Genomic DNA, 15758 nt, shown 5'->3' with positions numbered 1-15758 from the left:
TTTTTTTTTGCAAATAAACGTACCAATATGTGCAACCTGTTTGATCAAAATAACACATTTAATTCTATAAATATAATTACTGCTATTACTGTGCTGTATGTTACTATATGTTAATAATTATTGCCATCCATGAATTTTTAAATTTACAGTTTTAAAATAAGAAGAAAAACAAGTAAAGCCCATTGTTTTTATTATTGTCTTTATTATTTTTCTATTAAGATGACAAATGCCAGCAACTTACATGCATTTCTGAACAGAATTCGTTTTAGTTGTTTAAATATTTTTGTTTCATTAATTTCTGACTTCAAATTTAGATTAAAAATGTGAAGTTTGTCATTTTTCTAATAAACAACAATATAAACAAACTAATAAACAGCAATACACATTATTTTTGTTTAACAAACTTTTGACATATTTTTAAAAACATTTTCCGTGTTTATCATGTCGTCTGGTAAGGTACAACAACAACAGCTTTAAAAAGCTTTGTATATATGCCCTCCTATGTTTGTGTCCGAGTCCAGAAAGGCGGTAGAAAATATTCAATAATGTTAGACAGATAAAAAAAAAACAAATCACGAATTTACAGTCTTTTGTTCATTTCATGTTTGTCAGTGTCGGATGAAATTTTGCTTGAAAATGTGCGACCAAAACGACTTTTTTTTTTCAAACATCACGTTGATTTCCTGTTTGGCCGAAAGGGGGCGGAGTCAAAAGTCTGCCGTAAGGTCAAAGTGACGGGTAGGAAATGTTTTTCTTTTGCGGTTTTCATTGTAGGAAAGTAGGCGAGAGGCTCGCTTTCTTCTCTCAGCTGACGACATGGACCCTCATATAGTTGGACAGCTACAGTAAGCCAACCTGCCGGCACGGAAAGAAAACATTTCTGTAAGTCAAACTTTCTTTCCGCTATAGAAACCGCTTGACACTGTGTTTGCTTATGTGTCATTACATTGTAACAAACTTTGAACTTTGACATTTTCTCTATGGATCAAAACATCCCAACTGGTTCCAAAAAAACTTTCTGAAATTCTCCTTCTGCAGCACACAGCTTATATTTCAACCCTAATTATGGTCATGTGAATGTCACTGTCCTCTCTTTCTCCCCTCATTGACCTTTACTCAGCTCATGTTATGTAGACTTTTTTTAAGAAGAAGAAGACGTGCCCTTTCCACTAATCTATACTGACAGCTGCCGTGTCATATCTCTGTGGCAGTTTAACAGAGTTTGCTGCTGACTGAGCTTCAGCCATGGTGCAGGAGTACCAGTCCCCTGTTCGGGTCTACAAGCACCCGTTTGAGTTGATAATGGCGGTAAGTGACGTGCTTATATTGAGGAATCTTTTAAATTCACAGATTGTGTGCGTATGTATATATGCAGCCTTCCAGCTCACAGCATTGAATATGAGCTTCATATTTGCAAAATATCCTTTATACACAAACTAGGGATCAAAGTTTGGCAATCTGCTTTTCACTCTAGGGCACTGACCTTTTGCAATCCAAATGCTGTTCAGCTTTTCCTCTCATGAAAATAAATAAATTTTAGATTTCAAAAAGTTTTCCAGCTCATTCCATGGTTAGGTGGCAATGTAAAAGAGACCAGACACTTTCAGAAAATAGTCAGTAGCCTTGTCTGTCTCATTTTTGATATTCACTTACTTGCAGTCTGTACTGCATGTTTATTGACTTTACTGGAATGCTGCATATTTTTTCTTTCCTGCTCGTGCTGCTTTAAATACAATAACGTGAAGGGTGCTTTTCTTTCTTTTTGCATGAAAACACACAGCACAATAAAGACTCCTTTTTTCAAAACCAGACTTGCCATTTAGTGTTTGGCAACTGGCCTTGATGTTGAATGGTTATGCAAAAACCAGGGGTAGGCAACCTTTTTGATGACAAGTGCCATCTAAAAAAGTGCCATATCAACCGTTGCATTAACAATACGATAACTTGCTTCAGTTCCATGATGTTTTGCAGCTGTAAAAACTTTTAGAGTACTTGCTTGCTTCTCATATCTTGACACAGCACGTGTAATTGATTCAACTTTCTCTGCCTCATCCTTGAAGGTTTTTTGATGTTTTGTCTCAAAATGTCATTTAACACTGGAAGTCTGGCAAACAACACTCTCGAGGCAAAGGGCACATACAGCACGATCTTTCTGTTGCACAAAACCCCAGTCTTCTGTCCAAATTGGCATAAAAGACCATTAGCTGTATTGTCATTAGCTCTGTGTGAGCTAATTTGTGATGTGCATTGGTGGCTCAGCCTTAGATATTTATTTTTAAATACACCTTCTCAGATTATTTCACTGCATGCCGTGCCATCACTTAACCCTTGCCAAGGGTTGCCGACCCCTGATATACACACTCATCAGCCACTTCACTTGGTACGTCAGTTTAACTGCTCGTTTGGTGCAAATATCAAAAACGGACAAATTTCGGTCAATCTCGTTATTTCTTATCTATACAGAGTCTGGCAAATGCAAAGGTTGTGGGGTTTAATCAAGAATATATCAGAATGAGAAAGTCATTTAAGTAACCTTGAACGTGGCATCGTTCTTGTTCGGGGTATTTTGTAAACTGCTGATCTATTGTGATTTTTGTTTTTGCATTAGAATTACATTTCTTAGACTTTTTGTCTTATTTATGTCAGAAATCAGAGGAGAATAACCAGGCTGCTTTGAGCTGAAATGATCCACTCCTTACAGCCAAAGTCAACCCAGTATCACAGCAAAATGTGTAATAAACACACCCTGTCCACTTCTAACTTTGGAGAGGGAAAAAAGATAATGGTTGCATTACCGACAGGGGGAGATAGTATATTTTAAGCCAAGAAGTCAGTAGTAAGCAAAAACACATGAAGTACATTCAAGGGTCCTTAATAACCAGAAACAATTAAGCTAGGTGGCTAGTATATATTTACATGTAAATGTGTTAATGATGTCAGTTTAAATGCTTCCTCCCATGATTATTTTCATGTTGGCTTGAAATAAAGTATCTCCCTCTGCTGTTACTGCAAGTGCTACGTGTGTATATTTCATTTGTAAGGGCAAAGTGTGAAGTGGTGTTTTACATAATGCTGTAATACTGGGCTGCCAACGTAAGCAGAGTGCACAGCACAGATGGAGAAGAAGCGCACCGAGCGCTGCTCCAAATAGCCAAAAACAGGAAACTGAAGCTCACCAATATTTGACAACAGAAGATTGGAAAACATTGCCTGGTCTGATAAGTCTTGAGTTCTTCTGCAACATTCAGATGGTGAGGTCAGAATTTGCTGTAAACAGCTTGAAATCATGGCTCCATTCTGCCTTGTATCAGCAGTTCAGGCTGCTGGTGATGTAATGATTGTGGGATATTTCCATGACACGCTTTGACCCCTTTAGTACCAGCTGAATATTGTCTAAACACCACAGCCGACCTGAGTATTGTTGCTGACCATGTCCAAAGCTGTATGAGCACAGTTCACTGTACTCAACTGGCCGCCTCAGGTACCAGATCTCAGTCCAATAGATTGCACCTTTGGGAAATTCACCACAAAGATGTGAAATCAGCAAATCTTCAGCAACTGTGTAATGGTGTCATGTCCATATGGACTAAAATCTCAGAGGAATGTTTCCAGCGTCTCAGAAATAATGTTAGCTCTGAATGCAAAAGAGCGTCCAACCCAGTGCTAGTGAGGTGTAACTAATGAAGTGGCTGGTGAGTGTGTATTTCAGGTGTCTGTAAGTCATTCAGTGTGGTTGTTGTTTTCTTATCATGTGCTGCCTGAGCAGAGGTCGGGAGTTCTCGAGTTGTTTTGTAGGACGTTTTTTTAGAACAGCTGTAAGTTATGTAAGTGCCTCGCTGACCAGTTCTCTTATCCTTTAGAAAGCAAACAAAATGCAACGCTAAGAAAAAGAGGCTACAGCAGAGTTTGTCAGCAGAAAACTTTGCAGCTATATTTATTTAACTCACTTTCCATTATTCCAACAGTATTCAATAGTTACACAGGGGGAAAAATCCATTAAAATTCCATGCTATAACCTGGCTTTTCTTTAAATGGAATATTTTTTGTTATGATACTGATGCATTGCTTTCCCATCACTGCAAATTGCAGTTTTGGGCTAAAACCATAAGCACAAGAACACCTGGCAAAGCAAAAGTAGGACAAAAGAAAAATAAATACGGATTTCCGTGAGGGGCACCGTCACCTGTGTGGTCTGCTCTTGGTGTTTTCTCTTAAGTTACACATTAAGCCAAAGTGTTGCACAACATCCTTGATGAAGGGTTGTAGAGACTGCGATGCTGCAGCGGTTACAGTTTGCCGTGCAGCTGCTATACAGAGTTAACACAATAGACTGTGTGGATAACACCTACACCAAAGCCATTTGATGCTTCCCCATGGAACATTTGCAGGTCTGAAATTCTTCCTGCGTCACTGCAGGTTATTGAAAAGACTCTCAAAATAAGCCCTTTGTGAAAGCTAAATAACAGCTCCTTTAAGAAGAGAAAGAAGCCTGCGACAGCTTAAAGAGGAGAATCCAAATGAACAGCTAACATCCTCTTCTGCTCCCATTTACCTCAGAGCTTCTCATTAGCTCCCTCAATGCTACTGACAGCTGTTGTTCAGGCTAACAGTGCTAATCAGTGTCCTGGATATTACTGAATGTTTAACCTTGACACCATTGTTGTTCCTGTCATGACATTTCTTAATGACTTTCCGGGGCCTTTATGTAACAGAGCTAGGTGCCTGTAAACGGACGACACTTGTAGAAATGCATTTGATCAATATCGGCAGAAGAGTAAAACATGATTTGAATGAGCTGAAAAGTGCTGTCTGTCTGACGTTTGGCTTACACAAAGTCCTCAAGGCTTGCTTTGCCTAAAACACTAGAAACCCATGTCGTCGTCCTCCCCCCCCCCCCCCCCCCCCCTTTATATATATTATTAAATATTTTGTGCCTCCATTATGTGGTTATGCTCATAATGCTGAAGGGGGAATAGGCAGAACAGAGCTTTCAATTTGTCTGCAATCAGTGAAACATACTGTTTTTGTTAGTTTGCCTGTTGCACAGCGCCAGTCATTGCTGCTTAATTAGCACAGAAACATTTCCCAATAATTTTCTTAGTGAATAATTTCATCCTGTTGATTGGATTGTGCTGTATTGATGCGTGCAGGATGTGTGAGGTTGTCTGTGTGTGTGTGTGATTTTGAGAGTTTAGCTTTTTAAACTTTTAAAATCTTAAGTCTTGGCTGACTTAGTGATTTTACTGCTTAACGCAGTTCCTCAAGACATTGACGGCACTTTTCTATCCCATGGTGAAATGCTTATCCCTCTATCCGCGCCATTACACAGGCAGCTGTCCGTATCATAAAGGTCTAGTTCATCCCCTGCTTTTGCTTAGTTGTCAATAGTTTGCTATCAGAAGCTGCACTGCCCCTTGTTAAGTAACATCTTTTACTGCAGATCTTGAAACGCCTGCCTGGCAGCTCAGTAAATGCATACAGGTAGCCCTGGTGATAGTGGCGAGGGCAGATGGTCACATGCTTTGGTCTTTAAAACACGTGGCAATTACTGCTTGTAAATGCTGCAGGCTGTTGGTGTCTGCAAAACACAACATTTTAATAGGCATTTACATAAACTAAAGTTGCTAACTACAGAAAAAAGCACCCTAACCTGACACAGTAGTTCAGTGCTATAAATCTATTCAGTCAGCAGTTGTGATTATAGTTTTCTATAAGCAGCTTTCCCTTCCTAACAGTGAGCTACCTCACTGAGGCAGAGCTCCCAGTGGAACAAACTGAATGGACCCAGGCAAGCCATTAATACAGACAACATAATAATAAACCCAATCAATCAATTTTTCTATATAAATGTCTTTCAGGCCTACGTGAGACGGTTCCCAAAGTGTCCATTGATTCCAATGTTTGTGGACAGCGAGATCATAAGTGAGAGCCAAAGTGATGATGGATGCGTGCTGGTGACTGAGAGGCGCTGTACGATCGACATCGAAGCCCCACGACTTCTCAAACGGGTACTTCCACTCTGACCTTATAGGGGATGAGGGCGGTAAAGCAAAGGAATTGGTTACTATGATGTGATCTTTCTTTTGTGAAGTACAAAAATCAGATGCTCTTTATTTAGTGAAATACTTGTAAATGATGCATTTCAGCCTTGCACATGTTATTGGAGGATAAAAGATGTGACTTTTTGCAGTAACTGTAAATGTAGCATGTTTTGTTTCTTCTGCATGTAGATCGCCGGCGTGGATTATCTGTACTTCATCCAAAAAAACTCTCTGAACTGCAGAGACAGGACCCTCCATATTGAGGTTCACAATGAGACTTTTTCTAACAGAGTCATTGTCCGTGAGAGGTGCAGCTACACGGTGAGTCTGAGAGTCAAACGTGGTAATCAGGTGCTTAGAATGTGGCAGCGTGTAGGAGGTTTATTTCTTTGTTTTTATATAAACTTTTACAACGCCTAGTGCTTGCCGGATGGTACAGAGTCCCTGCTAAAGGCAATGCAGTATGTGGTGCATGAATTATTCATCTTAGGTGATCCTCCCATAGTGTGCTCAAGGCACTAAAGAGCTAGTGTCACCAGGTGTCTTTAAAGCTGCTGTTGTCTCAGTCAGAGTTACTATAATACTGCTCTCCCTGTTAAAAGATGCTTCGCACAACTTTTTGATGTCTGCTCTGTATCATGTGGCAGTCTGCACACAAGAAAGTAAGAATTTTGTATGACAGTAATTTTGCAATTACTGAACCAGCCACTTCATTAGGTATACCTTGCTACAGCTGCCTTCTCATCTTCTTTAACTCTTCGTGGCACAAATTCAATCAATTTTGGTTCATGTTAACATAATAGCATCACATAGTTGCATAGGTGCTCAATTGGATTGAGATCTGCCGATTGTGGAAACCGTTTGAGTTCGGTGAACTCATTGTGATGTTCAAGGAACCAGTTTGGCATGATCTGAGCTTTCTGAAATGATGTGTTACGCTGTAGTCATAAAGAGATGGACAACAGCAATACTCCAACCCATCTGGCACCAATTTTCTTCCTCATTCAGACGCTCAGTTTGAGCTTTAGTAGATTGTGTTGACCATGTCTGCATGCCTGTATGCACTGAGTTGCTACTAAGTGATTAGCTGATTAGATATTTACAGTAACAAGCAGTTGAAAAGGTGTACCTAATGAAGTGGCTTGTGAGTGTATGTGCAGTACCTGGCACCAGAACCTACCATTTACTTAAAAGGCAGTTAAAATTGTGATGACGAGATATGTAACCATGTATGCACTGATGTAATATTTTGTATTAAACCTCAGCTTGTGCTTTGTTTACATAACAAAGAGTTTGGTTGAACAGTTTGGTTCAAGTTCAAATTCATATGCGTGTCCTCTTCCACAGGTTCATCCAGAGAATGAGAGCTGGACTTGCTTCGAACAGTCAGCTAGTCTGGATATTAAGTCCTTTTTTGGTTTTGAAAGCACCGCAGAGAAGATAGCGATGAAGCAATATGCTAGTAGCATTAAAAAGGTTTGCATATTTTACTTCATTTGCCTTCATGTCTTGGTCCAGATGCTTCCCTAACTGTCAAAATTAATTCAGTCTTTCATTTCCTTCAACTGATGAAGGGTAAAGAAATTATTGAGTACTACCTCAGAGAGCTGGAGAAAGAAGGAGTCACTTATATACCTCGTTGGACCTCCACTGTTGACTCTGGGACAGTCACTTGGAGGCACCAGCTGCCGCCCCCCTCTGCTGCCAGAGCCATCCCAGTGAACAGTGCCAAGGACGGGCTGCACTGTAAAGACTCATCATGTTCTGCAGAGCTAGTGACCGGTTCCCCTGATGGTCAGTGTGTGCTCGCTAATCCCAGCAAAGGTTTAATATAAATGTCAAAAGATAACAATACATAGAGTGAATTTACCAACTGAGATATTAAAAGTGTGGGAAATAGATCAGTGGGTGATTTATACAGCAGTGCAGGAATCCTCCTATAACTGCACTGCCAAAAAACCTCAAACAAACAGAAGCAACATTTTAAGTGTTTGATAAAAACTCACCGTGTCTAATTATTTTCAAAAACGCTGAAATTGCACCATAGTCTTCAGTCTGTTGGATGCAATATTGTGTAACATTATGCTGTTATTGTGTTTTGGCCTGTAGACAAGTTGGATGCTGACTACATCAGACGTTACCTAGGTGATTTAACGCCTCTGCAGGAGAGCTGTCTTATTCGGCTGCGTCAATGGCTGCAGGAAACCCACAAGGGCAAGGTCACAAATAAACAAACACAGTTTCTTTCATTAGTGAACAGTTGATGCTGCGATATACAGTATGCCTTTATTTCTAAGACACTCATGCAACCTGTTATTTCCCTCTTGCTTCCACTCTTACTGTAGCTCAGTTTTGATGCTCAGACACATACAGTGCTGTGAAAAAGTATTTGCACCCTTCTTGTTTTCTTAGTTTTTTGCATATTTATCATGTTCATCAGATCATCCAGCAAATTTTAATATAGGTTTAATACAGGTAACCCCAGTAAATACAAAAGGCATTTTTTAAATTATTGTTTTATTTATTTAAGGAAAAAAAGTCATTCAAACCTCCCTGGCCCCGTGCAAAAAAGTCATTGCCATCGTCTGCAAAGTGTTACAAAGCCAATTCTAAGGATTTAGGACTCCAGTCAACCACAATGAAAGCCATTATCCACAAATGGAGAAAATTTGGAACAGTAGTGAACCTTCCCAGGAGCAGATGGCCTACCAAAATTTCACCAAGAGTGCATCAACAACTCTTCCATGAGATCGCAAAAGAACCCAGAACAACATCTTAAGACCTCCGGGCCTCACTTATCTCAAATAAGCTCAAAGTTCATGGTTCAACAATAAGAAAGAGACAAACAATGAACATTATGGAAGGTTTGAGTCCCTTTGCATCGGCATAAAACTAACACAGCATTTAATAATTAGAACATGAAACCAAGAGTCAGATATGGTGGTGGTAGTGTGATGGTCTGGGGCTCCTTTGCTGTTTCAGGACCTTTTTGCAAACGAAGCAAACCAGTTATTCAGTTTAGGGCGCAATTTCTTTTTCACTGCACTACATGCAATTTGCAAAGATTTTCACCAGCAGAGCATTAAAAAATGCTTTGGATTCATCAGCATCTTTAACGATGCACCTCTCATGTACAGATTCCAAAGGATCAGCATGTGCTACGCTTCCTCAGGGCCAGAGATTTCAACCTCGACAAGGCCAGGGAGTTCCTCTGCCAGTCACTGACCTGGAGGAGACAGCATCAGGTGGATTTCCTGTTAGACACATGGAAACGCCCTCAACTGCTCCAGGATTATTACTCTGGAGGCTGGCACCACCACGACAAAGGTACTGAGTGAGCGACGCTGGTTGATATTGCCATTATTGTGAGGCTTTTTTACTCCAGGCAGAGGGAAATTTTATCAGCTAATCTTAAAAGCCACAGGGATTTAAGCTTTTGTGTTTATATAGTTCTCAAACAGCCTGTTAATTATTGACTGCAAAGTCTGAACACCATATGTCTTCACTCCCATGTTTGGAAAAGGTTTCATTGCTTTTAACAGCTCAGCTGATCCAACTGATCACAGTTAAGACTTGAACACAGGATGTTCCCCTTGAGTGTTTACATGCTAAACCGATACCCTTTCTAGAGCGGTAAACACCAGCTTTGTTTACAGGTGGAAGTGTGCAGTGCAGTTTGTGATTGTTCACTGTGTTTCCTTCTCATTCAGATGGCCGTCCTCTGTACATTTTGCGTCTGGGTCAAATGGACACTAAAGGTTTAGTACGAGCCTTGGGTGAGGAGGCGCTGCTGAGACAGGTGACATAATTTATGACTTAATTTACATGGAAACAAAGCAAAAAGTGAAGATATTCTAAATGAAGTTGGCGCTTAACTGTGACAATGTTGCAGGTGCTTTCCATTAATGAGGAGGGACTGAGGCGCTGTGAGGAAAACACCAGAGTTTTTGGACAACCTATTAGGTGCCTAAATCGTATTTAGTTTAATCCTGCTCGTGTCCCATTGGTTAATGAGCAATCAGCAGTGCACTTTAACCAAAACAATGCGATGTCTGTTTTTATGTGTCGCTAGTTCTTGGACTTGCCTGGTGGATCTGGACGGTCTAAACATGCGTCATCTGTGGCGACCTGGCATTAAGGCGCTGTTGAGAATCATCGAAATTGTTGAGGCCAATTACCCTGAAACTTTGGGTCGCCTGCTCATACTGCGGGCACCGAGAGTTTTCCCTGTGCTGTGGACCCTGGTGAGAATAAACTGACTGCATCACCTGAATATGGAAGAATGCATAAAGCTGTAGAGTACAGATGCAGAGATTATAAATAGCTAAGTGCAGTCCAGCCATGCTGGAAAAATGAGCAACTAATAAACAAAGAAAAATCAATTTATGGACCAGGAAAGATGACTGTAAAACTAAAACCCATAGGGGCACATTTAATCTTTGCTGTATGCAGTAGCATGGGTGGCAGGATTGTAAGAAATTACAGAAAGAGAATGAGCTACTGGGACAATGATGTCAATATAAAATACTATGGATGCTTAGTAACACCATCAACCAGCTAACATGTGCATTTTTCAGGCTTGAATTATTCATTGATTATGGATTGGCTTTCACAGTCCATAATAAGTGACTTTGCCCTTTCCTGCATGCTCTCTCGGTCTCACCGCCAGGTCAGCCCCCTTATTGATGAAAACACTCGTAAGAAGTTCCTTGTTTATGCTGGAAACGACTACCAGGGTCCAGGAGGTTTGGTAGACTACATCGACAGAGAAATCATCCCTGACTTCCTGCAAGGAGACTGCATGGTGAGGTTAAGTCTTCAGCTTATTGACCATACCTGTGAAAGTCAGTCTCAGCCCAGCCAGAAATATGCATATCATACCTGCAGTATGTGGTTTCACCAGCATGTACCAGTTTAGCATAGCTACATCTGGGTAGACATTTCTCTACAAATCCAGTGAACATCACCTTGCACTTCAGGTCCTTGACCCTGTGTTGTTTTGTTATGAAGAAATGATATATTGGAGGCCTGTATAGATTTTTGAGCTGCAGGTTGTCAGATAGGACCAGAACATACTGTACCCACTAGCCAGTGAGCATCTGCCTCAGCTCAGCTGGCTCAGTTTTCTTTCCTTTTTTTGTTAACATAAAGGAAAAAAATAGCATCTGGGGCACATCACAATGTCCTTACAGGAGGACTCGCGTGTTTGAATTCTGTGACAGTTCAGTCAGTTCTGTGAGCACTCAACAAGTTGTTGCTCAGCTGCAAACGTGAAAGTGAAAGAGCTGTAGCTAGTTGGAACTATAAAATGGCATTTCATACTGAGAAAGGTTATCCTTTAACTGAACCTGCATATCTAAGTTCATGGCATATGAATTGCAGTAAAACGTATTACATAAGATATTACTTTATTACACTATGCTTATTGTAAAACAAGCTAGTATGTCTACATATATTTTGATATATATTAGTAAGCGTTCTGCTTTAATCACATTTATTTCTTCTTCTTCAGTGTGACATTCCTGAAGGAGGAATGGTTCCCAAATTTCTGTACAGAACAGCAGAAGAATTAGAGAGTGAAGAAAACCGCCTGTTGACTGATTCCATCTATAAAAGTGCCAGTATCTACAAGGGGGCTCCATACGAGGTGCAGTCTCAACTTTTATGCTTTGCCTCCAGTTTTCTGACAATAAGAGTTAACAACAGGGCAAGAAAGGCGACATTTCTTTGCGTTTAATAGAGTTTATGCATTGTGTAATACTGCCACTTACTGGAACAACTATGCATTGCATGCTTAAAATATATAGCGTGATTAATGAATTGCAGTCTTCTGACCTGTGTTTCTAATCTTCTTACATCTTTCTACAGCTGCTGATAGAGATCACAGAGGCCTCCTCTGTCATCACATGGGACTTTGATGTGTCTAAAGGAGATGTGGTATTTAACATCTACCACTCCAGGAGAGCCCCTCAGCCTCCCAGAAAGGAAACTCATGGTATCGCTTCCCTAGGGGCTGTTAATCCACAGCTTATAGACAAGAGCTGGGTACTAGGCCAGGACTACAGCATGGTGGAGAAAGCCCTCATGTGTAGGGAGGGAGAGAGTGTGCAGGTGAGAGAGGACATAAAAAGCTCTTTTGATCTGTCTTTGTTTAACAGTCTCAGACAACCTTCCTTTGTCCCCGTTCGCCGTCTTAAGTGCTTAATCCTCCGTCACAGCGAACACAAATTGATCCTGCAGATTTCTCTGGTTTGAAACAGGGCTCCCACATAACACGCTGGCCCGGCTTCTACATCCTCCAGTGGCGTTTCCTAAGCTCCGCAGCCTGCGCAGCCTCCAGCATGCCTCGAGTGGATGATGTGCTGGCCTCTCTGCAGGTTTCCTCCCACAAGTGTAAAATCATGTACTACACCGAGGTCCTTGCCTCCTGTGACTTCAGGTCAGTTTGGTATTTTTATTTTTTTGGTGCTATACTGAGGCTCTTTTTCACTGCATGGGTCTTATGTAAGACTTTAAATATATATACAGGGACATTTATGCAAACTGTTTGTTCCTTATGCTTGTGCGCAAGCTGCCTTTTATTTGCCGCAGTGATTAGAATAATTGATTAGTATTTGATTGGGTGTAACTACGTCTTCAAGTTAAGATAATGTTGTTTGTCGATTTGTTTTTGTTTGTTTGTTTTTTTAGGGGTTCCATGACCAGTCTCGAGTCTTGTCACAGTGGCTTCTCACAGCTCAGTGGCACCACAACATCCTCTACTATTTCAAGGTAGCGTCTGTTAAGCGGACGCCCAGATGCAGCGATGACCAAACCTCACTTGTATCCACTGGTGCCTTCAAAGAGAATTTTGTTTTTCAAATATGAGCTGTGTCACTGAAGACTGATTTAGTGTTTCTACCGGAGTACATTAATAATGCAAATACCTGATGAAAATGCACTTTTGTCTTATATCCTTGCAATACGACAATGCATAAAATGAAAAAAAGGAGATGGCTCACACACAGTAGCGTTTATATATTCTTAGATTAAATTTTAAAAAAGCACACATGAGCTTCTGTCCTTGCGTCTGTTGTCCACAAGGTGTCAGTGCAGTCTGCTGGAGCTGCTCTCAAATCTGCAGCGGCCTTTCCGCTTGGAGTTTAACTCACAGTCTTCATTTGGTTGTGTATGAAATTGAAGGGAGAATTGTTCAGAATTGTAAAACAATAATAATCGATGTCTCTGGAGTGTCTTGCACCAAGTGTTTCGAACAGCACCTGCGCTGGCAAAGCTGTGCTGAAGCAATATCTTTGATTTATCATCGAGATTGTTATTGCTCTTAGAGCAAACGCTGAGGTTTTAGGAATGAGAAGCTGGTATGAAATCTCTTTTTTGAAAATCTGCAGCACACTCTCTAGATTTCATGTAATGTTTTTTGGGCTTGTTAGGCGGAGCTGCTGAGTTTTCTCAGGCAGCTAATTTAAATGCAATAAAGTGCAGCCTCTTGTGATCTGGCACTGGGCCAGGCAGACTACTGATTTACATAAAACTTTAATTTCCATAAACTTATCAGATGCTTCCAGCTAAAGCTTAATTGAATTTTCCTGCGTTATTATTATTATTTCTTTTTTTTGTCTTCTTGGTTGCAAACTCGTGTCATGTTGGTGTTTATCCCGGCACAGTCAGGTACGTGGAGGTTTTTCTTTTTGAGGCTGATTTACCAGCATCCTGACTTCCTGCTGCCATGCCGGTGCTGTTAGACAGAGAAAGTTCACCGACTTAGCCTGAAGCTTGTTTAGTGAATTATTCAGCCTGCTCTAACAACCTCCCAAAACCCACATTTTCCACACACAGAATAACACTTCTGTATCTTGATGTGCCTAATTTTCTCGTAAAAAATGTTTTTGTTAATATAACTGTTATATATTTTAAGGCCAAATTATTTTACTGGCTCACATTGGCTTGAAAATGTCTACATATGTAAAATTTCATAAGCAAATGAAATACTCGATAATGCATAACCTCATAATGTGCCACCTGTTTGGTTGACCTGACGCCACCTTCTGAGGGTGTCCTGGCTGACCTGAAGCCACAAATCACTCGGCTGATTAATCATTACAGCTCGTCCTGTGTGCTCACATGCTGATGTTTACTAGGTACAGTGTAATGTTAAAAGTGGGCAGGGGGAGGAGATGGGAACATTTCTTCTGCAGATATTTGTTGTAAACTGAATGAATTTCGACTTTATAACATCTGATAAAATGAAGAAAGATTAGAGATGTCCTGAATATCTATTCTAAGTTGTAATTGTAAGAAACCTGAAATGTTTTGAAAGATTTCAAGCTACTCACAAAAAATGGGAATCTCTCTCTGTGCTAGAAGAGATGTCTTAGGATCAAATGTATTGTCCAATATATTATATATTATCTCTCTTCCTCACCAGTTTTGACGAAAGAACTGATAAATGCACCTGCACTTTGACTTCTTATTACTTATTCGCTTGTTGCGCTGCTGAACATCCCAGATAAGTCTCCAGCAAAGTTATCTGGAATTTGCCTCCCCATAGGCACAAATGAAGACTCAATCCCCCTGTTATTTCCCTAAGACATTTCACATTCTCTCTCTAACCTGCCTCATAAGCGGCTGATTGAATGTGCTTTCCCACCACGGCAGAGATTGGACTTGTCTGAAGTAAGAGTCAAATTAAAATCAGTCTGGAATAAGACCGCAACCTAGAAGACTAGAACACTTTATTCTTTGGCGAGCACAGCAGGCAGGCAGGAGGAGGGCTGCATTCATAATATGCTGCTGAAATAGTCCTCAGACTTGTTACCGATATTAGCATCCCAGCCTTCACTGGGAATATGTACATGATAATGAACGATCTTTTCTCGGCTTTTCCAGACTCAGACATGGAAATAGGCAACACGGGGATGACTTTGAGTCTGTCTTTTTTTCTGTATTTACATCTCATGAATAGAAAAAATAAATAAATTACAAAAGGTAGGGAGGTTGTGCTTTGCAAAATAGTGATTCATGCACCGCTTACCCATGTCAACACACTCCTCTGAGTCTATTTGCAAGAGCTAACAAAGTTGATGCATTAAGAGAAGCCAAGGTCAGCTGATAATAGCGCCTAAAATACAAAGCGAAAAATAAAATAATAAAAAATAAGGTGGAAACCACTTATCGCTCAACCAGTTCTCTTTATCCACCACAGGCTTCAGCTAAAATGGATTTTTTTCTTGTTGAACTCGATAATAAAAGAGAAAACCTTATCAGGCATAAGGTTGTAGGCTCTCACTGTAGTGTGGAGCCTCATTAAAACCTAAGCCGTGTTTCATTTGCTTCCTTCTGACAATCTTGACCTTCCCACTAATTGAAAAGGAGAGCTCCGGATTAGTGCGCCACATTATTTTCCGGAGGCTTGATACACTGGCAGGAAAACTTTGCCCGGGATTGTTGGTCTCAAAACAACTGTGCGTCTAAATCGCGGCCCTGGTTTGAGTGTGATGTACGGAAGCTGAAAAACAAACAGTAAAACTCCTTCGTTTGAGTTGTGGACCTGTCTGATTAGCTAATCTTATATTGGCCTGTTTGAAATTCATTTTCTGACTTGATATACTGCTGGGCTTGATTAATATGTCCACAAACAAATAGATACAGTCACATCTGTTTATCTCTGATGTTTCATACCATCTCTCATATCGTGTTACATTGATTTCTTCCTGCTAC

General features: G+C 40.5%; 1 protein-coding gene across 1 annotated transcript; it reads left to right on the top strand.

Moving 5' to 3' along the window:
• The first annotated feature begins 706 nt into the window (after positions 1–706).
• Positions 707–14300, top strand: sec14l1 (SEC14-like lipid binding 1). Its single transcript, XM_005750093.1, has 16 exons — positions 707–882; positions 1212–1308; positions 5859–6008; positions 6231–6362; positions 7389–7517; positions 7616–7835; positions 8151–8260; positions 9179–9368; positions 9752–9840; positions 9934–10004; positions 10114–10285; positions 10711–10845; positions 11554–11688; positions 11910–12152; positions 12302–12480; positions 12732–14300. Exons 2-16 carry the CDS (start codon positions 1246–1248, stop codon positions 12814–12816), a joined length of 2103 nt encoding a protein of 700 aa, XP_005750150.1. The 5' UTR covers positions 707–882; positions 1212–1245; the 3' UTR covers positions 12817–14300.
• Positions 14301–15758: the final 1458 nt, after the last annotated feature.

Source organism: Pundamilia nyererei, unplaced genomic scaffold (assembly GCF_000239375.1).
Source record: "Pundamilia nyererei isolate P.nyererei 1_Seehausen unplaced genomic scaffold, PunNye1.0 scaffold00261, whole genome shotgun sequence".
Lineage (NCBI taxonomy): Eukaryota > Metazoa > Chordata > Actinopteri > Cichliformes > Cichlidae > Pundamilia > Pundamilia nyererei.
This window is presented reverse-complemented; position numbering and strand designations above follow the sequence as displayed.